Consider the following 26,795-nt stretch of genomic DNA (forward strand, 5'->3'; position numbering starts at 1 on the left):
GGCAGTGTAAAGGCCCTTCGGTCTAAGGCTTTCCTATTTCCTGGTTCGCCGGCGGCCATTTTGGGTGGAAGCGATAGCTGAGTGGCGGCGGCTGCTGATTGTGTTCTAAGGGGACGGAGTAGGGGAAGACGTTTGCTCTCCCGGAACAGCTTATCTCATTCTTTTCCTTCGATTACCCGTGGCGCGGAGAATCAGGGCGGCGGCTGCAGCAGCAAGGGCGGCGGTGGCGGCGGCGGCAGCTGCAGTGACATGTCCAGCATGAATCCCGAATAGTGAGTGCAGTAGAGCACTGGTCGGCTGGGTCCGTGGGCCAGCAGGAGAAGGGGGCGAGGAGGGAGCTGGGGCGGGGAGTAGGAGCCTTGGCCGGGTGAGTGAAGGCGGAAATGGGGCAGGAGGCTGGCGTCCAGGAGTCGGGCCTATTGTCTGACGGAGGAGGGGGGCGGCCTCGGGGAGGGATCGGGCCACAGGGGTGAGCTGGCCGGGCCTGGACCCAGGTCGAAGAGCCCTGAGTGCCGGGCAGGTGCGGAGGAACAGTCTGCTGAGGGGGGTGGGGGGCGTTTGAGGAGTCGGTGAGGCAGGAACGGTTGAAGGGTATGGAGGGAGTGACTTTTGAAGAAGCATTTGTTTTTAAGGGGGGAGAGGATAGGGTGAGAGAGCTCTCTAGGGCACTGTCAGACCCTGCGCCCGCGCTCTGCGGAGCTGTCAGAATCGTCTGGGTGGAAACCCGCTCTGCTTGTAAATCTTGAGCTCGTTGGCTATCTCTTCTTCCACCCTCCTTGCCAGGTTGCAGGTAATATGGATGCTTTTCAGGACTGCGTGAGATTGAGGGGCATTAGTAGATGGTGAGAAGCGATTTAAAATTTTTAGTTCTCTTTTTTCGTTATTTTTTGGAGTTCTTTTAAAACTTGTCAGGCCCATTGCCTTCTTAAAAACCTAGGCATTGTGAGAATTTCTTTTTAGAGGACAATGAAGTCATTTGTCTTGTGTAGGTCAAGGAAAAAAAATGACTAAAACGTAGGAACATCTTTCTGATGTTACCAAATTAAAGGAAAACTTTGCAGTCAAGTTGAAAGAAACGAACGGACCCTATGATAGATCTGTAGGTTTTGGATTACCTACTTGAATGTTTGCAGATAGGGAATGAGGTTCCGTGACGTGTCATGAAAAGTTAATGCATTTCTTTTTCTTGCTTACTCAGGAAGTCACCACAGCAGATGTGACACACCTGGCACTTTTCCTAGGAATTGGTGTTCACTTTCCTTGGGAAGACTTCGTTGGGCACTTGTAATAGCTTTTTTTTTTTTTTAAAGTCTTCCTACAGTTTGCATATATAAATTAATAAATAATTGGAGGACATTTAATTGGTATTCCTCTTCAGTGTCAGAAGGCTTTAGGAGAGGGAGCGAATATTTTTTAAAGCAAAAGTCAGTATTCGTTCTAAAGGTCTAGTTTATTGGCTGCTTTGCTCATTTACTGCTAAACATTTCCCTCAAGAGATCTTACCCATCAGTTTAGCTGTCATGTGTGTGTCACATGGCTCTTACAAAATACATTCTGACTTCAAGTTTTGTAATACTGTGGTTTGATGCTGAAATGTCCCCTTTTTGTACTAAACAGTAGCCATAGTTTTTATTAAAATTTTATGAACTTTGAGAAGTTTAAGATAGTGTTCTATAGTGCCATATTTGCTATGTTGGCAGTTTTTAAATTATGAAGGGCTCCGAGGATAAAGTTGGTTTTGGATAGTTGGGCAGAGTTGAACTTGAAGTCCATAATTTAGTAGTTTTTCTTGCAACAATAAAATTCATGGATTTGCTACTTTCTGGAGGTTTGTAAACCTCTTGTTCAGGAAGTTTCTTACATTTGCTACATATATTTAGTACTGTAAATAGATCTTGAAGATTGGTTGAACAGAACCATGACATTATTTAGCCTCTTAATTTGTTTCTCCTTTTGTAAAATGGGATAATAGGAGTTAGTATTCCTATCAGGGTAGTTGTGAGGTTCAAGTGTATGTAAAAGAATTTGGGAAACTCTAAGAGCAGTCACTCTAGGTGGTGTACATCATTATCATGTAAGACATTCATGTTAGGATTTAGGAATAATAATCTTATCCTCCAGGAGCTTTTAATGGAATATAGAAAATTGTATATGTCAAATACCAGTAGATATAGCAGATTGCAGATGTGTGGCATGGATTGGAGCAAAAGGATTTCAAAGGAGGGTAGAGGGTTGTGGTTGGCTGCTTTGGATCAGGAAGGCTTTATAGAAAACAGACCTGTTTGGGAATTATTAGCAATAGAGTTGGAGAAACAAGAGTGTGGAGTATTTTTCAAGGGTGAAAAATGTAGAAAAATGGTTAATAAATAGCAAAGATAGTAATATTAAGTAAATAAAGTGCCAGTACTCTAGATTAATGACTTCAGCAGAATCAAATCCAGAAATCACGTTTTTATTTTTTTCTGGCATCAAGTATGCCAGTACCTGGCCTACTGTATTTATATTCTACATTGCATTTAGTTTTCTAGGAGTTTGGGAAAGCATTAGTGGAAATTACTTGAGGTGAGAGGAGGTGATATTTTATTAGGGAATGTCATAAGGGCAACTAGCAAACAGATTTTTATCAATCTGACTTCAGTTTCTTTGTCTTTAATGAAATTCATTATCATAAAAATAATTAGAGAGAAATTGGAAAATAGAGTAAAGAGATTCTTAGAGGGTTTTTTTTTTTTTGTCACCCACATATAAGTCTATTTACTTTAACACCTTGTTCCAAACTTTAATTTTTTAAAAAATTTTTAATGAGTGAGTGCCTTTCATGATTCTATGATGGGTTCTTGACAAAAGAAAAAGTTTGGTTTTCTCAGAGGGAACAGGTTTTTAGATTTATATTAGTTGACATACGATTGATTACCTGTTGGTAATTTTGTTAACTGAATACTTTCATGATTTTTAAGTTTTAAATTTTTGTTTGGTACTGAGGAGAATAAGAAATATATCAATTACTGATTAAATTTTAAGCTGTTCCACTGACTTCTTTCCGTGTTATTTAATTGATTTAGTAGAATTGACAACCATTGGTTTTCTTTATCGTAGAAATTAAGGATCATGACTGACTTGGTTGCATTTCAAGTACAAACAAAAACAAAAAGCAGCTAAGTGGAATCTGAACAGTGGAAAATGTAGACAGGAAGAATCAGAGCTTTCTTTTTTCTGGAACACTCAAAAATTTTTATTTTTCTGAGCTAGGTGGTGAAGCAGGCAGTGATTATTTCAGCACACTGATTAAGAAATACTTAGCATTATTCTCATACCCGAAACATTTTTCCTAGTCCATTAGCTTCTAGTGGGTTTTTTAGTGTCAAGAAAATCATTTTGGCTGCTTGATCTATAAGGAATGTGTTAGAATAAAGTATGTATACCTATCATGAACATACCAGTTAACTACAGCAGAAGGAACTTTTAATAGTCTACTTGGATCAACTATGGTTCTTTAATGTAGAAAAGTTTATAGTACATGTGTGTGTGTGTGTCTATTTTAAGTCATGGCTCCAGATGACATTGGAGATCATGGCTCAAAATTTAATCAGTTTTTCAAACTTTGCTCTTTTGTCATGGTAGACTCAAGGAAATTTGACTTTTTTTTTTTTAGTGCCAGCATTATGCTTTGAATAAATCTATCTTTTAACTTAAGAATTTGAAAGTAAAAGCAAGTTAATCAGTTTTGTTATCTGTCTGACAGAGTATATTTCATTAATGAGTATACCATTACTTGCTTTCTTATAATTTTTAGCTAGGATTTTTTATTAGAAGCTGAAAATCAACTAAAAGTAAGTTGTCTTTTTGATGGTTGTCTTGATGACTTTTTGGTGGTGTTGACAGTGGTTTGAAAAATTCAGAGAAATGTAAAGAAGAAAAATAACCAGTGTTTTCATTACCTAGAATATGATTTCTTAATGTCTGTGGAGAATCAACATATGTAATTTTTGGGGTAGGGTTAAGTTTCCAATAGCTGTGTAGAATCTCCACAAAATGCATTTTAAGAGTTTTGTGTCAGTGGATGATCTTGTAGGATCATTTAGAGATAATTTAAATTTAAAAGTTTCTTATTATTTTTTATTACAATTAAGTTAAAATGAGGGATGGTACAGTCTCTTACCTATTCTAGCAAATAAATCTTTTAAAGTTTCTCTTTTAAAATATCTTTAAGGTGGAAGAACTTCAGAATCAAGTATTTTCTTGCCAGTTCTTTAGTTGGCTTTTAAAGAGAATTTTGCTTCTGAGTAATGTTCCTTGGTTGTTTCAGTCTTTCTTAATTCTGGAATCAATCTTAGTAATTTATCTATATCCTATTAGCAGTCCTTTGGCTGTGTATGTGTTTTCTCCCATTGGCAACTCTTGATTGTACATACATGGTGGTTTTACTAGTTGCAGTTGTAATAGTTAAAAGTTTTGTTTTTGGTTGTTAAGAATAGTTTTCTTTTGTTAATGTTATCTACTCTTGTCTCCTAATATGTGAAAATGTTTAGGGTTAAATAAATGCTTTTTTTTAAAGATTTGCTAAAAAAGTACTTTGTGTTTTAAGATAAAGAGAGACCAAAAATGGGTGTAGGATGCCAGTCCATGAGATATTTTAGATGTGTGGCTTACATGTTTTTTACCACTCTATCTGAACTACATTTTGTAGTTTCAGTAAGAAATTAAGGCAGAATGCCCAAAACTTTTTTTTTTAACCTTATAGGGAGAGGGGCGTGGTCAAGACTATTCTACTGTTTTTCTCTAGAAGATGGGGCTTAGATTGCTTCTTTGATGTCTAGAAAAAAGGGAAGAAAACTACAGCTTGGTTTTCTTTGGAACTACCCTGTGACTATTTCAGATTATAAAAGGATAATGGTGGAATAATATTTGGGAAAAATAAAATAATCTCGAGGCCCTAAGAAGCCAGAGAACAAGTGTTTGTTAGTTTGTTAACTGACTTAAACATGTGAAGAAATAGAGTACAAAGGAAAAGTAGGGAATGGAAGTTTTCCTTGGCACTTTTATGACTGGTTGGCTCAGTTGGTCAAAACACCTTGCTTTATTATTATTAAATCCAAGGTGGTGATAAGGTTCCAATTAAATCTACTCTTACATGTTTCTAAATTCCCCTAGTGTGAGTGCCTTTGCTCACGAGGGGAACCAGTCTTTGGAAACATTTTTTAATAAAGCTATTTAATCAATGCTTACTCTATGTGCTAGCCACTTGACTAGTGTCTTTACACAGGGCATTTTATGCAGTCTGCACCTCAAATTAATGAGCTTTACAAATGAAACTGAGAAAATTATGTAATTGGAGTTTTCCAAGAACAGTGATGGATTTTATTTGAATGTATTTCCTTTGAATAACAGTAGTACTTAAGTGGAGTTATTCTTTGTCCTTTTCATTCCGGCTATAGATATTTTCTAGTAACTTGATTTAGGACACTCATTCTTAACCCACTTATGGTTATGGACACCTAGGAGCCTCTGATGAACCCTGAAGACCTGCTCCCTTTGTGCATATATGTATTCATAATGTTTTGCTTAAAGTTGCAAGCTGTTCACACTGCTTGAGCTCAAGTTAAGAATGCCTGATTTAGAAGATTGAAAAGAGAAAAGAGAATGTTCACTACCACTCTTGAAATATGGAAACCTAGGAGTAATAGGAGTTTAAATTTAAATCTGGTATCCTGAACTAACTGGTTTTAAAATGTGAGATTTGTATGGGCATGGCTTTATTTTGATGACCTAGTCCATGCTTTTCTTTTCCTTTTTTTAATGCTTACCTTTCTGTTCCTCATTAAGATACTAATATATGAAGTGTTTCCAAGAGTCTTGAAACAAAGACACACTAAGTTCACAGAATATCAGCTTTCACATTAAGAACAATAGGTTGTCTCTGTAGTGTCTTTATTGCTTTAAAGTCCATATGGATGTAGTTAGGATAAATGCCTGGCGCAGTGTAATATAGTCTTTAAATGGATTAGATGGTATTTATTAAAATAGTTAAATAGCTAGATTTATAAAAGGATATTTGAAGCAAAGTGTGGATAATTATTTAGTGCTTTATTTGTAGCTTGGTGGCTAACACCTGTCCTCATGAAGAATATTTGGGTTCATCACTTACTAAAGCTAATGAATTCTTAACTACAAAACGTACCATGCTCTTTTGAGCTAAGTTAACTTATATACTAAAACAAATTATCTAAGTTAATTTAAGCTATGAATCACACTTTATATTTAGTCAGATCCTGTGAGCTAGTCACGGATGGTTTGATTCATTTTGATAGGTTTTATATGTAGACTTCACATATTTACTGACATTTTTATCATCTGAGTATATAAAATACATCATCGAGGGAGTGTGGTATGATAAAAAGAACATAGCATTTGGAGTTGTAAACCTTAGGTTTAAGTTCAGACTGCCACTTACCTCCTACAAGTCATTTATGCCTTCTGAACCTGTTATAAAATGTGATTAGTTCCATCTCAGTTCTGAGTCTCAAGAGTAAACTGTACAGTGCTATATAGACATTATTTGACATCTGTATTCTAGTAAGGAATGTTAGAATATATGTAAATGGCAGGTGGTTTCATTTTTTAAGGTTTTTCTTACACATTTTATCATATATATATCTCGTCTGCTTTAACAGTTTTTTCAATATAGACTTTTAAAAATCTTACAGTGAATATATGTTTACATACATTCGTACATGTGTGTACATACACACATGGCTAATTTCACTCTGGAAGAAAGCTTGGTAAAGAAAACAGCCCTTCCTTTCTCTGTCATCAGTTAGAATATGATAAGAGTTGAGGGGTTTTTCTGTTTTTGTTTTTTAATTATAAAATATGAACTCTGTTCTGTTCCCAGGTGCTTACCAGTTAGTTAAGAAGATAACAGGCATAATCAATATAACAATATTAGCACAAATTAAATCTTGTGATACTTTTAAAGAATTAGGATAGCAGAATAGACTGTGCAAAAGATTTGGAAAAGGGGCCTATGATTTGTTATTAATGGACAGTTTTAGTTACGTTTCATTTTGCTGGAGAGGAATAGAGTACTGAGGAGGACTCTCCAGAACCCTTGATGCTAACTAGTCCTGGCAGTAGGTCAACAACTAATAATTTGAGTTCCCACCATTAGTCAGAAAATTTATATTTCTACATTATTTCCCTTAATCCTCTGAAGAAATAGTGCCCTACTTTTACAGATGAGGAAAAGAGAGAAGAGTTAAATGGCTTATCCAAGGGCATTCAGAATAAGCAGCAGAATTGGAATTTTAACTCAAGGACCTGTGATTTCACAGTCCAAGTATGCTGTTTCCAGTTTACTGTATTTGGTTAACTTCTACAAATTTAAAATTTAATCCAGTTAGGCAACTAACATCTTTATGGTCAGTTACTTTTAAGATTCATAATTGGAGAGATCTTTTTAAAAAGTTAAAAAGGGTTTGTGAGTTACATAATGACCTTTGACTTTCTCCTTCACATCTTGTTTTATGTTGACATTTAAAGCTTTTTTAGGTTTGAAGTATTGTATCCATTCTCAGTTTTTCTATCCTCTTGACTATCCTTAAACATTTATTCTTGGGGCCTTAGAAGTCATGAATGTCTTTCTGTGAGTAAAGCAAGTAAAGCAGAGAACTGTCTTTCTCTTGCTGGAGAGGGCATATACTGCGGACCACGTTACTATATATGTGTTGCCAGGCTTAGAGAATTGTGACTGGTGTGATCATAGTACTTATAACTATTAGTTGGTAATTTTTAAACTTTTATTTTAGATTATACTGGGATAATCCCAAGTATCCTGAGATACTTTGTCATCCATCGTTTGAACAGAAGCTTCAAAATTTTTGTCTGTAGCTCTTAAACTTTTTCATCAAGTTACCTTGTGGTTTGGATGGAAGAAGGAAAAATAATATTTATTTACAAAAATAATAATTGCCACATATTGTGCTTCTGCAATGTTCCAGACACGGTGTTAGAGATTTTAGAGGCGTTATTTCTGATCCTTACAAGAAGCCCAATTGGGTGGTAGAAGATGCTATAGAATCTTTTTACAGATGAATAAATTGAGGCTCATAGTGGTGAGTACTTTGCCTCAATTACAGCTAGTATGAGATTGTACCTACATTCAAATACAGGTCTTGCCAGCTCTAAAATGTGTGCAGGCTTTGAAAGATAAGGAGTTAGAGGACATTTACACCTCTTCCTTGACATGTTTTTCAGCTAAATATGTGTTATAAAGGTTGTAAGACTCTACTCTTGTCCTCTTGTATGACTTGCCACTTCCTTCAGCACTACCAAAATTTCTTTCATTTTCAGAATTCTAGCTTTGAATTTTTGAATGCTGTTCTAAACAGAGCTAAAATAGAACCTGGAAAATTATTGTCTGTAAATATCAAAGAAAAATATGTAGTTTTAGGCATCGATTGTGGGGATAGTTTTTTAAAAAATTGCTTGGCTCTTTCCTTAAATTTAGAGGAAAGACTATTGCATTCTCAGATTCTTGGTAATTGATTATTTTGACTATTTTGATTAACAGTCTCGTTTTGTCTATAGCTGAAGGCTTATTAATTTTTATTTAATTTAGTCACAGAACTAATATGTGCTCTATAAAATTCAGACACTGCAGAAGCATATGAAGTAACTAAAAGTTCTTACCTCTTTTCTCTAGCCTGATGGTCAAATTCTGAGTTGTGTTCTGTGGAACATACTTAAAGTGAGCAAAAAAGAAAAGTTGATGTCAGACACAATTAATGTGGCCCAAGTTTTTATTAATCATTCCATACTCCAAAGGCTAACAGAATAGTATGTAATTTAATAGTGAATTAAATTTTATTTGTACACTGTATCATAATATCATAATCATGATTTTGTTTTTAATTTGATATATGAACTTAGTTTTAGGCTGTTTTCAAGTACAACATTTATAAAAGGTAAAATAACACGATTCCTATCATACAAGTAAATTGATTCTAGATGAAAGAACAAATTTAGTTTCCCCTGAACTTTTTAAAATAGCAGGCCATTTTAAAGATATAGTTATAGCTGACATTATGAAATTTGTACCATTTAAATAAAAACAACTAGACATTATAGTCTTATACTGTGTTTCTTTTTCTTTTCTTTGTATACCTTTCCACAGGGTAGAATATTGAAAAGTGCGTTAATGTCAGTCAGCTTTCTCTTGTAAAATATTCACTGACATGTGAGCTATGTCTGATAATCCAAATTTTATTTCATAAAAGAAAAAAGGTTTCTTCTCATTTAATCCAAAAGTTGACTATATACTGTGGCTATACTGGGAATGTGCCAGCACCATCTGCTTACAACCTTGATCTACTCTACATATTTTAGAAATCATTTGTGTTATGGCAGGTAAACTGAACGAACTTGCAAAGTATCATAAACACCTCACTAAAATTTTTTCTTCTCCCCAAATAACATTATTTTTTTTCTGGTTATAAAGGTTAAATACAGACTTACTGCAGACTGTCAAAGTATAAAGAAAAATATCAGTCAGTTGTAATCCTACAATTTAGAAGTGTCCATTTTTTTCCCAGATCTTTTATGTGTGTACAGAATTTTTAAAAGGATTATACTAAACAAAATGTTCTATAATCTTTTTACATGTATTTCACATAACATTCTCTTTTGAGATTTTAGAATTCTCAATAGCATTTTAGATTCAGAAATGAGTGGATTTGTCTCCTTCATATTTTTGTATGTAGTTTGGTTAACTTCATGAAAAGGAAAGCATTTTACCTAAATAGAATTTTGAACCGAAATCTGTTTTAGTAGTTTTTTAAAAGAATATTGTTTCCTGCTCTCATGAAAATGACTTCGTTAAAAGTATAGAAAATGTTAATGCTTGCATGCAAAAATGGCATAAGTATTAAGATGTGTTTAGATAATAAATAATGGAAATAGAGAATCTCCAGTATTGCTAAAGTAGACCATGAGTTGACTTGCAGGAGGAACTGATAACAAAAATAATCTTTCACTTGTCATTATCTCTGATGCCCCTACCATTCAGTTGTTAAAAACCTGTTAATTTCTCTCAATTTACCCCTTTACATTTAGCTTTAATTTCTATCAGTCCTACCTTAACTGTCTTACCTTTCTCATTGAATTATCTCTTCTTTCAATTTAAATATAATACTTGTTCAAGATATCATAAATTCAAGCAGTTCAAAAGAGTTTTCTCTGATGATAAAAATACTTGTATCTCAAAAGCAGCTTTTGTTTAAATTTTTATTTTACGGATTCCATCATGATTTATGATGTTGATTTATTTTGAGAAAATACAAAAAATCTCTCTTACATTTAAAAATACCGGGAGCTAGATTTCAGAGATTGTTATTTGTACTCATTTTACTAATGTCCTTGTTTTTTAAAAACCTTTTTAAAATAAATTTAGATTTACAGAAGAATTCTAGAAATAGTACAGAGAATTCCTGTATACTCTTCACCCAGCTTCCCCAAATATTAACATCTTAATACCATGGTACATTTATCAAAATTAAGAAATCAACATTGATACATTATTAACTAAACTATAGAGTTTTATTCTAATTTCTCCACTAATGATTTTCTTCTGTCCTAGGATCTAATTCAGAATACCATTTGTATTTAGTTGTTATATCATGTTAGCTTCCTTCAATTTGCCTTATTTTTCATGATCTTGACATTTTTCAACAGTAATGCTAGGTATTTTGTAGAGTGTCCCTCAATTTGCATTTGTCTGATGTTTTCTCATGGATTAGACTGGGATTATGGATTTGGGGGAAGATACCATAGAGGCGAAGCACTGTAGTCATCACATCATATCAGAGGGTACATGACACCAACATGTCTTATTACTGGTGGTGTTCGTCTTGATCACTTAGTTAAGGTGGCATCCGTCAGGTTTCTCTTATTGTAAATTTACTATTTTTTCTTTCCTTACTCTATCAGAAAGCCACTATTAAGAGCCTACACCCACAGGAAGGGAATTAATAAGCTCCATCTCCTAGAGGGAGGGAGTTTTTAAAGAATTTGTGAACATATATTAAAACCACCACAGTAGTAAATATTTGGGGGGACATACTTTGAAGCCATGCAATTTACCCACTAATTGTAGCATTCATTGGTAGCTCTTGCCTGCAGCAGTTATTATTGTGGTGGTCTGCTGGTGATTTTCTGTTTCTCTCATTCCTTCTACATGTATTATTTAGAATCCTCCTGTAAGGAAAATTTGTCTTTTCTCTCCCACTTATTTAATCATTTATATCAGTAGACTTATGGATATTTATTTATTTTTTGGGTTATAGTCCAATACATGATTGTTTATGGAGCAAATTGTTCTGCCTTGGCCATTGAGAGAAATTTCAGGTTGGCTCCTGTGTCCTTTTAATATGCCATGTTCCCATTCATTTTTTCCCCTAATATTTTGCTCAAAATGTTAATCAAGGATGGCCATAGATATTCATTAGCTGTATCTCACAATGAAAGAGGTTGATTAAAAATGCAAAATTAAAATGTCTTCTGATCGATTAGCACATGCTTTGTAAAAGGCACAATGCTAGACTTTGGATGAGTAAGCCAGTTTACCTTCACTCTCACAGATAAGTATGTCAAACATAAGAGTGGGGGGAAACAGATTCCAGACTACTTAGGGGGAGAAAGTATGAAGTGTTGTAGTAAATTAGACGTGAAAAGACTAGAGGAAATTCTGATTTAGGAACAGTCTGGATAGGATTTACTAGAATAATCTAATATAGAATGGTGATTACGGTTGTAACTATAGATTTCTAAGCTAACATAATCCATTTTTTTTTTTAACTTAAGTCAAAATTATATTGTAGACCAAAAACCGATTCTAAATTCTTGGGGAATAAAGGAAAAATATATTTAAAGTCTTATCATTTGCTATATTATTTTGACCCTTTACCAAAATTTTGGCTTTGTGCTTTCTTATTTTAGGTTTGCTCATGGTCTGTCAACATTTTTACTATGTTTTCTGCAATTATAGTTACAGAAATACCTTTAAGCAACCTCAAATTTCTGAATTCTCTTGAACATTCAGTATATTAATAGTTTAGAAATAAGCTACTACACAATAAATGAGCAAGGCAAACAAAAACTCATAGACATAGACAATAGTATGGTGGTTACCAGAGGGAAAGGAGGGCGGGGATAGAAGAGGGTAATGGGGGTCAAATATGGGTGATGTATTATAGAATTGTACACTTAAAACCTATATCATTTTATTAACCAGCGTCACCCCAATATATTTAATTTTTAAAAAGCTACTGTGGTAGTAGGTAATTTAAAATGTCTCAATGCAAATAACGCATAAGTAACATTCTTTAGGTGTGTGTATTCAATAAAAGGAAGAAGTTTGTGAGTTAGGCTTTGGTTGCCCTTCCCCATGTCTCTTGTGATGTTAGTAAAGCTTGTGGTGGTTTGGGAAAGAACAAAATACAGTTGACCCTTAAACAATGCCAAGGTTAGGGGCACCCATGGCCCACACAGTCTAAAATCTGCATATAACTTAAGTTGGCCCTCCACATACATGGATTCCCCACCTCGGTTGCATACTGTTAACCTTTAGACAATGTGAATTTTAATCCATGTATAAATGGACTCTTGCACTTCATATTGTAGTCTTGTTTAGCAGTGATTATTTCATTGCAGAGCAGAGCACTCAACTCATCTCTAAGGTAATGAATGCTACCTTAGTGGCCTAATGTTGTCATTCACTGTAATGGTCCAGTACAGCTGAATCAGGGGGATGTTTATTGAAGGTCTGCTGGATGCCTGGCACTGTGCTCAGGGAAGTTGGTAAAATTCATAGTATCTGTTGTGTCAAAATTTTCTGTTAAAACTAAGTAACTATAGTACTAATCAATGATGTGATTATTCTTGCTACCTAAAATGTAAATTCTTAACATGTACTCATTGCTGGTGTTCCACATTCTTAAGAATTTGGTCTAATTAAGGAGGAAACTATCAATAGTGCTAAAATCAGCAACTATTATTGCCTAATAAAAGCTGCATGGTATTAGGTATCAGTCATTTATTAAGGGTAACATTTTACCATCATCATCCCCTTCTCTGTTTTTTTTAGGATCTCAAACTGGAAAGGTTATTAGTTATTTAGTTCATCCTGTGATTCAATCCCCTTCTTGATGACTTGTTTAAAAGCTTCTTATTTCCTTTTCTGACCTTTATTTTGCTGCTGACTAGGGCACTTTTTTTTTTCTTTCCTTGAGTTATAATTAAGGACAATAAGTATACTATTGATATAACCAAAGGATAAGTTTTAAGTAATACATATCACTGTAAACCTGGGTAAAAATTGATGAATATTCACAGAGGTAATCACTGCTAAAAGTTTTATATCTTGCTTACATGTAAATATAATTAAAATGTAAATTTAAATTTTGAGTGATATTTGGGTTATACCTTAATAAGTAGGTAGCATTTAAAAAAAATAAGGCACAAAGAACAAAATTGAAACTCAGGTCTGCTAAAAAACAAACTAAATTCTGGATATTTTTATCCTTTTGAAATTGCTTAAAAGAACATATAGAACTGGTGGGACTTAGGAAGGATTTATGGAGGGATTCCTTTGCAGACTATGGGCAGACAGTCTATTGTTTTCAGGTCCATGAAGGAATTTCTGGGGGTGATCTCTGAGTCAGGCCTGGAAATGGTCAGTGTACGTAAATAGCTTAGCTTTCAATGTTTTCTGAAGACTGCTTTAATACAAGCTTAGGATGTTGGCACAGTTCTATGTTTGTATAAACAGCTTTTAATTTTACCACATCTTCAGTTTAAAATATGTGTAATACAGGCTTTCAGCAGTTAAGTGATTTTTTTTTTTTAAGGGGGAATTTCCAGGTGGATGCTAGGAAAGGGTGATAAAAGCCTCTTCATTGGAGGATTACTATGAAATAATGATTTGGTCTTGGAATTTGAAGGAGAGAGTTATGTTTCATTGGCAAGAACAGTGGAAAGTTAACTCCCTGTATTCTAATACTGCAGAGAAAGTGGGATTTATCTAGCATAGTTTCTTGGGTTCTCCAAGAATATATATTATGTTTCTTTCATTCTTTCCTTAGATGTGGTATTTCACTTATTTCAAAGATCATGGGTAGCATTGTCTATCTTACTTTTACATAATTCTGTCTTGTTCAGTGATTCATGAAAAGGGCTTCTGCTATTGGTTGCAATTTTGGCTTCTCTTAAACCATTCATGGGCTTTGTAGGAGCTATTGTCTTCCTTAGTGAGCTGTTTATTATTTTTACTATGTTTTTTCATTGCAGAACTTACAATGCAATATGCTTTTTATTAATGTGATATTCTTTTTCTTTTGGCAGTGATTATTTATTCAAGTTACTTCTGATTGGAGACTCTGGAGTTGGAAAGTCTTGCCTCCTTCTTAGATTTGCAGTAAGTTGAAATTGAAATACCTTTAAAGAAATTAATGCTGTGTACGTTTTCTAGGTAGACAAGAGATTAAACAGTTTTATCCAGCATAAAAAAATTCTTCCAGAATTTATATATTTAAAGCCTCTAAGTATACATCCCCAGCGATATCTTGGAGTCTTAAATAAAAGAAATGCTGTTTCTCTTAAATAAATTTAGCTAAGTGTGGTTATAAAGTCAGAGTGATAGTTTTGGTAGTCAAAGAGTGTTTCATTCTAACATAGGTAGTAAAGGTAAGGGGAAAATAGTTGGCTTGTGTTAAAAGTGATTTGTTAGAAAATGAATCTTCAAGTAAAAGTTTAGTAGAATAAAAAGCAGGGCCTGGTACAAACTTTTGACAGTGGCATAGTGTTCCATACGCTGAAATTTACAAACATGACTTTCAAGCTAATGAATAGAATTCAGTCTCCTTTATAGTGTTTATCAACTGTCTTCAAATTTAGCATGTTTTCCTTTTCAACTATCTAGATCTTTGGTTCTCAAGAGTATGGATTAAAGACCCCTGGGGATTATCAGGACCCTCTGAGGGGTCCATGAGATCAAAACTATTACCTTAATAATACTAAGCCATTAGTATTTACTAAGTAAATAATTCCTTAGAACTAAAAAGACCTTTGCCTCTTTCTCTGTGTTGACATTTGGTCTGATGATGCAAAAGCAGTGGTAGGGTAGAACTGCTTGTGCCTTAGCACCATGTCAAGGCAGTGCTAAGGCCCAAACTGTACTCATAGTCATGGTATTTACCTTTGTTCACCCATAGCAGGGAAAAAACCATTTCACTTAAGAGTGTGTCTTTGATAAAACAGTAAAAATGGATGAGTTTTTAAAATCTTGATCTTTGAGTATTCTTTCTTAAATATTGTGAAGAAATGATGAGTATGCTTAAAGCACTTCACTGCTTACTATAGTGTGTTGGTTATCTCAAAAAAAAAAAAGGCAAGTTTTTTTATTTTTTTATTTTTTACTTGAAAGAACAACTTACAAACTATAGTTATGTAGAACTAGATATTGGGCAGACATTTTCTCAAATGAACTGAGACTGTCACTTCAAGGGAAAAGATATAATTTTTTCCAAGTAGAATATTTGATAGCGTTTGCTGCCTATAATAAATTCAAGCTTTGAAAGGAAAATTAGAATTTTAGAAAACTTGTAATTCAGCACTGAGAGCTTGACAGCATCTTAGATACTTAATGACTTTTCTGATGAGATGAATGATTAATGAATGTCATTTAAAATATATATATAATTTTATTATATATCATAATTAAAAATGAAACCATGGAAGTACTAGAATAAAACATAGGTGATTCTTTAATCTTGTGTGAAAGTATTCCCTAACAAAAAAATTAGGAAAGAAAAGATTATTAAATTGATTGCATTAAAATTAATATCAAGCACATAAAAATGTTAGAAAACAAATGGTACTAGCAAAATATATATATGAGGAAGGGATGATATTCTCTCAATATATAAAGCACACTTACACATTGATAAGAAAAGTATGTTTGTCCTAATAGAAATATGGGCAAATATATGAGCAGGCAATTCACAAAAATAGAAATACAAATTGCCAATAACTATGGAAAAAATATTCAATTTTGTTTGTAATTAAAGGTTTAAAATGAGATTTTGCTTAATTTTTATTAAATTGGCAAATATTAAAATTAAGAATAATTCTTAGTATTGAATCAGCAATTGTAGGTAGGTGGGAAGAATGTGGCATCTCTTGCTGAAAATGGCTATATAGCCTGAGGTGTTTGTGTTTCAAAGACAGCCCTCTTTGGGATGCCTATTGCTCTGAGTCATAGGTTTTCAGTACTACCTACACAGTGAAATCACCCGAGAAACATTTTAAAAAAATACTGATTTCTGGATCTGCCAAATAAAGACAAGCTGCAAAAGGTATAATAAAGAAGTGCATAATAAGCTATGGGAGCACAGAAGGAAGGATCTCTTAACTATTGGCCAAGGAGTTGGAAAATGTTTGGATAATTAGTATTGCCTGGGTTCAAAATTGAAGATTGAATAAAAATTTCCATGTGACCCAGGGGCTGGGAAGTAGAGATATACAGAAAGAGATACTGAAAATTTGAACAGTAGGAAGAGCATGTGCAGTGACTCAGAGGCATGCAAGTAAGGGTCATTTAGGGATTTACAAGAATTCTAACAGCATTTATAAGTATTTCTAACAAAACACTGGGCATGTGGAAGTGCTAAGTGAATGTTTATTGCATTTATTTTGTTCTCTACTTTCTACAGTACCTGATATTTACTAGATTCACAATTTAAAATAATTTAAAAAATAAGTAGTGATAAGGAACATTTTGTTAAATTGAATTCAATTCTTTGATTCTACATGCACACAAGTGTGAATATATGAGGAAGAGAAGTCAGCATAGTTACCTCTAGCTGCTTGGAATTCCCTCTGATCACATTTTACCGTTTTTTTTTTGAAGAGAGCTTTTTTTTTTCCAATCCCATGTATGCATCAGATTCAGCTTTTACGCTAGCTTCATTTAATCCTTTTTCCCCCTTCTTTGTTGGAGGGTAGTAATGCAGACCTCACATGTGTCATTTTCCCATTTACATATATGTCAAACTGTACATTTTTATATAAAATAACATTGATATTGTCAACTTAAAAAATAAATTTCTCTGTCTCAGAAGTGTTGGTATTACAGTTTGTTTGAGTCAGGATTGAAACATAGTCCACACATTCCATTTGGTTGATTTACAGCTTAGTCTTTTAATCTAGAGTTTTTCCTACCTCCCCCTTTTTGTGTGTTTTTCACATCATTTACTTTTTGCAGAAACTGGGGCTTTCCTATTGATGGTGCAACATTTGAGATTTGTCACTTTGCTTCCTTGTGTCTAAACTTTTTCAGGTCCCTTTTGTTTCTGTAATTGGAAGTAAGCCCCAGAGCTATGCTGTCTTTATGATAGCTACTAGCCCCATGCAGCTATTTAAAGTTGAACAAAATTAAAAATTCAGTTTCTTTTTCTCACTAGTCACTAGCTACTGTATTGACTAGCTGAGCTTATAGAACCTTTCCATCAATAGATTTAGGTGTGATTAGATTTAGGCGTGTCTTTGGTGGCAGAGTATTTTGTAGGTGGTTGCTTTGTGCTTGCTAGGATTGTTCATCGGATTTGGGTGGTGATAGCCTGATCTCTCCATTCACATGTCTTTTTTTTAATCTACATATCTTTTCACAGACATTTTTACTTAAAAAAGAGTTTTGTTTCCATTCTGAGTAAAATATCATAACAGATACTTGAGAAAAACAGGTGTAATTTTTTAAGTTTATCATTGGGTTAAACATTGTTCACATGAAAACTTGTACACAAATGTTCCTAGCAGCATTATTTATAATAGCCAAAAAGTAGAAACAACCTAGATGCCCCTCAACTGATAAATAGACAAAATATGGTATATCCATACAATGTGTAAGTACTGATATGTACTATAACATGGATGAACCTTGAAAACTTTATGCCGAGTTAAAGAAGCCAGACGCAAAAGGCCACATATTATTGTATGATTCCATTCATGTGAAATGTCCAGAATAGGCAAATCCATAGAGAAATAAAGTCGATTAGTGGTTTCCAGGGTCTAGGGGAAGAAGAGGAAATGGAGAATGAAACTGCTGCTGTGTATAAGGTTCCGTCACAGGGTGATAAAAGTGTTCAGGGTGATAATAGTGGTGATGGTTGCACACCATGTGAATATATGAAAAACCACTGAATTGTACACTTTTTAAAAGGGTAAATTTTATATTATGTGAATTTTTAAAAGTCGTAACTAGAAAATAAAACTGACTTCTAAATCTGGGAGTGATTTGATCATTGCTTTGTGATAAATAAACTGGATAGGATAAGGGGGAGCAAGACTTTCACTGATTAGCAATTAGGAAATCATAATCATTGAAAATACACAATCTTTTTCTATATAATGTATGTAAAGAATTTGCCAAAAAAAAAAAAGTTTGGAAAATTAAAGAATAGCTTTTGAATAGTACTTTATAATCAGTATATGAACTGAGTACTGGAGCAGAATGGTGTAGTTGTTCTCAACATGTTATGTCTTATAAACTTTATCAACTTAGTAGATAAAAGTTAACATTATTTACTGTATTTTTACTGTATTGAACAGTAATTTGAATCATTAACTTTTTTCCCTTCAGGATGATACATATACAGAAAGCTACATCAGCACAATTGGTGTGGATTTCAAAATAAGAACTATAGAGTTAGATGGGAAAACAATCAAGCTTCAAATTGTAAGTAATCTTTGGACTAGAAGTTTAAAAAATTATTTTGGTAAATTTAGAATGTATTTTTTATTGTTAAAAATATCTTTAAAAATCATGCATCTGTGGTAGAGGGGTAGAATAAGAATTGTTTAAATTAAAAATGATTTCTCTTTAAGATTACCTTCCTCATTGAAGTTTGTGTTCATAAAGCAGAGAAATTACATGTTTTAAGTCAAACTTGGTCCTAGGTCTTTTTCTTATGCTTTTATCAATGGGATCTAAGTTGAAGTGTACTTTTATAGCAGAAATATATTGAGCATCTTCTTTATGTCTTTTACTATGCTGAATTCAATGGAACATGGAAAGAAATCTGGGGAGAGGTTCTTTATATGTGGCTTAGTTCAAGAGTTTAGTTGACCCTTGAACAACGTGAGTTTTAACTGCGTGGATCCACTTATACCTGGATTTTTTTGTTAACCCATGAAGTTCAGTTGATTAGCACAGTTCATACCTGCATTGTTCAAGGGTTAACTCACGATTGAGAATCCGAGTATATGGAGGGCAGACTTAAAGTATATGCAAATTTTTGACTGCTCTGATGGTTGGCACCCCCTGCGTTGTTCAAGGGTCAACTGTATTTACTGAGTTCTGATGTATTCATTAGATAGTATGTACCAACCATAGAATTTTACTGAAAAAGAACTTTGCTTTTCTAACATGTTTTACAGCTCAGAAAATGGCTGCTGAAAATTTTAATGACTTGCCCACAGTTATTAGCAGAACAAAGTGACCCATAGCTGTCTTCAGTATTTTGTGTCCCTGTGCCATTCTGGCCCCCTTGAACCCATCCTTTCAACCCCAAATTAAGAATAGGCAGTAGTAAGAGTTCAGTTGTTAGCACGTTAATATGGGTCTGAGACTACCAATGTGGACATAGGTATGGTCTTTAAAAATATTAATCTCTGGGTATCTTTTAGAGCTAGCTATTGGTATGAGGTAACAGGGAACCAGTGACTTGTTTTCATGGAACTGGTATTATACTGAACTGGGAGTTCCAGATTTGGAGTCAGAAAACTTGGATTTATTGTCTTCATTGTGATATTCATTAGTTAGAGGGTCATAGGTTTAACTTACTTTTTAATTTTTTTCCTGAGACTGTTTCTTATCTCTAAAACGAGTGTGATGATACTTGATTTACTAACTCATAAGGTACTTGTGAGAAGGAAATCTAGTAGCTCTGTGTATAATGTGTACGAAAGCCCTTTGTAAACTTCTAGGTAGTAGAGTAGTCCCCCCTTATCCACAGGGGATGCCTGAAACCACAGGTAGTACTGAACCCTATATGTACCATGTTTTTTCCTATACATTACATAACTGTGATAAAGTTTAATTTATAAATAAGGCACAGTAAGAGATTAATAAAAAGTTTTAACAGTATGCTGTAATAAAAAATTGAAAGTGGTCTCAAAGTATCTTACTGTACTGTATTCACACTTCTCGTGATAATAAGAGATGACACAATGCCTATGCGATGAGACGAAGTCAGGTAGATATGCAGGACAAAAGGATGATTTATGTCCAGGGTGAGATGGACTGTGCAGGTGCGAGATTTCATCACACTACTCAGAATGGCATGCAATTTAAAACTTGAAGTTATTTCTGGAATTTTCCATTTAATATTTTTGGACCACAGTTGTCTGCGAGTAACTTAAACCACTGAAAGCAAAATGGCGGATAAAGGGGGCTACTATATATATATATATATATATATATATATATATATATATATATATATATATATATATACATACACACACACAAATATTACTGATAAGATATACCCAGACGAATGGACGTTTGATAATTTTTATTTAGTTGTTCCCTTATATGACTCTGATGAAGGTACATTACAAAAGAATTGTGGATTCTAATACAAGTAAACACATTTGATACTCCAAATGAGGACTTGCCAAGGATATAATTATCATAGATAGCTTGAAATACTTAAAACCAGTTAATAGATTACTGACCATATTGATTTTTTCCCCTTTACATGTAGAACTTTATACTTGGTACCATAAAGAATATTTCAGAAAGATGTACCTAGCCTCTAACTACTGATTTGAAATAATTGTGTTATGTGTGATCATTGGTCTCCGTAAGAGTTGAGTGTATATTTGTAAAACATGCAAGTATGCTACTTTCATTTGGCTGGGACAGATCTTAATAGGTTACTCAGTCTTTCTTTCATCTTCAGTAGGAATTTCCCTATCTAGTGTCTTTCTTTGAACATTTTTGGGAAGCTCACCGTTTTTCAAAGATAGTTCCATTTATAAATAACCTCTAATTATTCTTTGTATTGAAGCCAGTTTCCTTTAACTTCTGTCTCTTATTCCTCTGCCTTTTGGAGCTGCCTGAATGAGATTAATTCCTTTACTGTTGGCAGCCTGCCCTTTAGATTGATCTTATCACAACCTCTGTTACTCCTTTCTGTAAGCATATTTTCAGAACCTTTTATAATTCGAGTTACTCTTGCATTTTATACATGCCTTTTATTAAAATGTGATTCATAAAATCAAGTACGAGATAATAGTCCAGCCAGTATGAACTACATGAGATAAATCCTCTTGCGATTTGGACTCTGAATTTTTTTTGCCCCTCTCTTGGACCTCAAGGACTTGTGGCCTTTTGTCATCATTAATCCACTCAAAGATATAAAAAAACAAGCACTTGAATTTACTACATTTTCTGTCTCAATAGCTGCTTATCTACTAGTTTGGAACTAATGGCTTTGGGCTTAATTTTTTTTAAAAGCCTTATCTTATACTTAATGACTTAAATTTTTAAATTTAAATGCAAGATTTTACTTTTAATCCCATTACATTTCATCTTAATTGGCTTGAGTTACCCTTCCAAATTTTCTAGATCTTTCAAAATGTTTTGTGTTGATCTATATTTTAATTATTCTTTATGCTTTTCCTTTTCAAGTGTGCCGTCTGTATTCTTATCAGACTTAGTGATTACAAAACATTCAGCAGGGCAGGGCAGGTACAGTGTTCAGTCTCACAACATGGAAGGAGTCTTTCTGTGATTGTTCATTCATTGATGAAGCATTGGAAATGCTTATTACATTACACCAGGCACTTAGATGGATTCGAGGTTACAGAGGTAAGTGCAACAGCCCCCTAGGAGGAGATCCCATTTCAATGGGAGAGACAAACATGGGAAAAGGAGTTACTCTGAGATTATGAGGGGTTATATAAAAAGGGTGATCAATTGCAAGGAAAGTACTGCTAGTACTGGAGTCAGGAAACTTTAGAGTGGCAAGGAGACATCAGAAATTTTACTCTTTGGATGCCATTGCTTAGTTAGCTACAATTCTTTAACATTTATTCAGAAATAATTTCTTCCTTTTTTTTGTGCTACTTTTGTGTAAGGAGTTAGTGGTGCGTAGAGAAGGGAGAACTCTCTTCTGTATATAATCATTACCCCTCATATTCACAGGGTAAGTGATTTTCCCGTGTTTGTCTCTCCCACTGAAATGAGATCTCTTATGGGGCTATGTTTCATTCATCTTTGTAACCTCAAATCTCTGAGTGCCTGGTGTAATGTAAGCATTTCTATAATATTTTATCGAGTAGCTTCTATAGTCAGGCCATTGTGCTAGTAGGCATTTTACAAACAGTTCTTTTAAACCCATTTAGCAATTCTATAAGGTGAATGACTGACCTAGGATTTATAGATGAAGAAACTCTTAGGTGACTTTCCTTAGTGTTATTTAACTAGGAAACTAGGTTTGATGTTTTAAAGTCAGGTTGGCTTGACTCCAAAGCTCATGCTTCTCCAAAGATATTCTGAAAGACTTTGATGCTCTTTACTCATAGTGCTTTGAGCTCTCAAGCTAGTACTTTGAACAAAAAAGGTAATGAAGCTGTGATTTGTTTTTGATTGTTTTATATTAGTGATGTTAACTTTATTTGCTTCATTATTTTTTTCCTGGAGTATATTACAGACAATAGATTTTACTCCAAACATACTTTAGTATACATCTGTTTTACTATGTAACCATTACCACATCTAACAAAATTGACACTAATGCCTTAATATCATCTAATATCCACTTTGCATTCAAATTTCCCCAAAATTGCAACTTGTTTTTAACAGCCTTGTGTTGGCTGAGTCTTAGAAAAGAAAGTGATTTCACTGACTGCTCCTGAACCAATTTTTAAAATTTTGCCATTTAAAATGTTAGTGGGGATCAAAGTTCACAGATATACTCCAAAACTTTATAATTCACTCCCACTAAAGACTGTTGCATTTTAATCTCCACTTGTCTTAGGTTTCAGGTCCCCCCCCCTTTTTTCCCCCTTATTTTTACAGTAACTTGTTATTTATTTACCCATCAGTCAAGATGTTACCTTTTAGTGGGGTAGGTAGCTGTTCTAATTATACAATTTTTTTTTTGAGGCCATTGTCTAAGATCAATTTAAACAAAATTCTCATTGCAATCTAAGATTGAGTTTTCCTCTTTATTTTTAATAACTTGTTTAAAACACAGACCTTTCATGTAGTGATATAAACATTTGTTTTTGGTATTTGAACCTAAATGATTGAAGTATATGGCATATTGCTCTTAAAATGAATTTTATAAAAGTATTTTGATTCATCTTCCTTAACATTGTTTTCCCTAGGATTAAGGTAATACCTTTCCAGAGATGGTTCAAGTGTTATCTTCACAAGTAGTTACTTGAGTTAGGTCCTTTCAGTGCTTTCCATGATGGTAAAATGTGCTAGCAAATGATTTTGTCTTATGTGAGTATGCTGTTAAAGGGGTTAGTTAGGCCAGTAGCCTTCATAATCAAGTCAAGCTTGTTTCTCCATTCATACTGAATGCCTCACACAGTGCTAAGGGGGCTGTAGGGAATAAGAAAAATATGACAGAGTTCCAAATCTCAAAGAGCTTATAATATTGGTAGCATTACCATGAGCTAAAGTGTAGGCACTGCCTTTATTTCTGGACCTTCATGTATTTGTTGATTTACCATGCACTTTAGTAGTATGAGCATTGAGAGCTAATATTTCCATATCAAATCCTGGTCATTTCTATAACTATATAAACTGTTCTCCCTCCTGCCCTTTTCCCCAACTCTTAATGGAATTGTTTGGATTTCTTGATTGTTTTATAATAGTGGGACACAGCGGGCCAAGAAAGATTTCGAACAATCACCTCCAGTTATTACAGAGGAGCGCATGGCATCATAGTTGTGTATGATGTGACAGATCAGGTAAGTTCCAGGAGGAAATTGTGTTACAATGACAAAGTAGGAAGTAAGTTACTATTTGATAAATATCAGATTATTTTGCTTTGCATATAAGCCATCAGTAGTATTTATATGGCAGAAAACTTTGTCCACTCCCAAATAAATGAATCGCATAAACATTTGTTTTAAAGTGTTTTTTAAAAACAGGTACACTGTTATTTTTCTTCCCTTCATTATTTGGGTAGCTAATGAATCGGTCAACCAAAATTTCATATTATTTTCTTTAATAGAAAATTTAGTAATTGGTTTTACATTTGCCTTCAAGGGACTCTGGATATATTTATCAACTGGACATTTTCGTATCATAATTTATAGGGAACTGTAGGTTATTTGGTTTATACTGTGTTCTTGGTGTTAAGTATTGACAGGAATTTGCCTGGCAATTAGATTTGTTAGAATTGCCGAAATGGTTCAGAAATAGGATGAGCTAGAGGAAGATTTTAAGAGGACAGTGAATATCTGAAGATTAGTTGTTGAGAGAAGGTAGCTGAAGGTAGTTGTTGAGAAGGGGTAGCGTGAAGAATGTGGTCCAAGGCCCCTAACTGTTCTTTTGATCAGAAAGAAAATTTCAGAGTTCTTTTATTTTCTAATAAAAAGATAAACGTTTAGAATTTATTTTTCTTATAGCAAATGTTGTCTCACCTCAACTATGAAATCATGGTTAATAAGGACATAACTGGAATCACAGGCTTTAGATTCAGGGCCACTAGAAGTATTAGGTGAATAATATCAACAGGAGGAAGAAATAGTACTAATTTCAAAAAACCTCAAGTCATTACCATGAAATATTTAAAAATGAAAAATTTCCTCTCCTAAATATGACTGGAAAAGAAAATAAGTATCTTTACTTTGGACCCATTTATTTACTATTTTTGACATCTCTACTAGCAGTGGGGTCTTGTTCATAAACTAAGATGATCAAATTTTAATTAAAATTTATAAATTTGCTTGAGCTGTAGTTTGGTGCTGAGAAATATTTCCCTCTCAAATAAGGTATATTTTCATCCTCAAGCCTTCAAATTCTAATTTCTTATTTAGATATGGATAGTCATTTTAATATATCAGTTTACTTCTTTGCCAGCACTGTAGGCATTATTTTGTAGCTAGGGTTGTCTCATTAGCTCTTCTTAGGTCAAGAAAGACACTTAGGTTTATTACTTGCTTCATTAGAGCAGTTGTATCCAGAACTGTATTGTCATTCTTAAAAATGTCTGTCTTCTTAGGAGTCCTTCAATAACGTTAAACAGTGGCTGCAGGAAATAGATCGTTATGCCAGTGAAAATGTCAACAAGTTGTTGGTAGGGAACAAATGTGATCTGACCACAAAGAAAGTAGTAGACTACACAACAGCAAAGGTATGTTTAAAGTTTGATTTTCAAAGTGAATTTGAACGTGTTGAATTTGAATTACGTGGGCGTGGAGTCCTACAGTAACCACAACCACGTTAGCTTTTAAAATATGTGTCAGGTTTTAAAATATATGCGCTAGAATACTTTGAAATGACAATTCATGTGGTGTCTGTTTGGATTCAGTAAACTTAGTCTTTCCTTTCTGCCCGTTTCAGATAGAAATGCACTAAGTGAAAAAGATTTTTCAGTGTTAATTATGCCTTATTATTCTCTTAGGAATTTGCTGATTCTCTTGGAATTCCATTTTTGGAAACCAGTGCTAAAAACGCAACGAATGTAGAACAATCTTTCATGACGATGGCAGCTGAGATTAAAAAGCGAATGGGTCCTGGAGCAACAGCTGGTGGTGCAGAAAAGTCCAATGTTAAAATTCAGAGCACTCCGGTCAAGCAGTCAGGTGGAGGTTGCTGCTAAAATTTGCCTCCGTCCTTTTCTCACAGCAGTGAATTTGCAATCTGAACCCAAGTGAAAACAAAATTGCCTGAATTGTACTGTATGTAGCTGCACTACAACAGATTCTTACCGTCTCCACAAAGGTCAGAGATTGTAAATGGTCAATACTGACTTTTTTTTTATTCCCTTGACTCAAGACAGCTAACTTCATTTTCAGAACCGTTTTAAACCTTTGTGTGCTGGTTTATAAAATAATGTGTGTAATCCTTGTTGCTTTCCTGATACCAGACTGTTTCCCGTGGTTGGTTAGAATATATTTTGTTTTGATGTTTCTATTGGCATGTTTAGATGTCAGGTTTAGTCTTCTGAAGATGAAGTTCAGCCATTTTGTATCAAACAGCACAACCATTGTCTGTCACTTTCCATGCATAAAGTTTAGTGAGATGTTATATGTAAGATCTGATTTGCTAGTTCTTCCTTGTAGAGTTATAAATGGAAAGATTACACTATCTGATTAATAGTTTCTTCATACTCTGCATATAATTTGTGGCTGCAGAATATTGTAATTTGTTGCACACTATGTAACAAAACAACTGAAGATATGTTTAATAAATATTGTACTTATTGGAAGTAATATCAAACGTATGGTGATAAGTATTTTAATTCTATGGTTAAAGGGAAATAGAGCCTTTCATTATTCTTAAAACAGCCATTTCTGTGTGCAACCAGGGCATTGTAGACCTATCTTAGAGCAGCATTCAATATGTTTTCCAGATAATATATCCAATATATGACCTAGGGAGGCTTCTGTGCTGGGTAGGGATTTAACCAAGCTTAGTGGTTCAGGGAGATTAAACTGTATGAAAAGCAAGTTTAGGATGTATGCTTTCTAGCGCATTATCTTTGCTCCCTTCT

General features: G+C 34.0%; 1 protein-coding gene across 1 annotated transcript; it reads left to right on the forward strand.

Moving 5' to 3' along the window:
- RAB1A (RAB1A, member RAS oncogene family) lies at nt 1-26,521 on the forward strand. Its single transcript, XM_039886984.1, has 6 exons — nt 1-272; nt 14,395-14,467; nt 18,689-18,784; nt 23,947-24,042; nt 25,302-25,433; nt 25,704-26,521. The coding sequence occupies exons 1-6, from the start codon at nt 250-252 to the stop codon at nt 25,899-25,901; spliced, it is 618 nt and encodes a 205-aa protein (XP_039742918.1). The 5' UTR covers nt 1-249; the 3' UTR covers nt 25,902-26,521.
- The last annotated feature ends 274 nt before the right edge of the window (nt 26,522-26,795 follow it).

The sequence above is a fragment of the Pteropus medius genome, unplaced genomic scaffold (assembly GCF_902729225.1).
Source record: "Pteropus medius unplaced genomic scaffold, Ma_sr-lr_union100, whole genome shotgun sequence".
Classification (NCBI taxonomy): Eukaryota; Metazoa; Chordata; class Mammalia; order Chiroptera; family Pteropodidae; genus Pteropus; species Pteropus medius.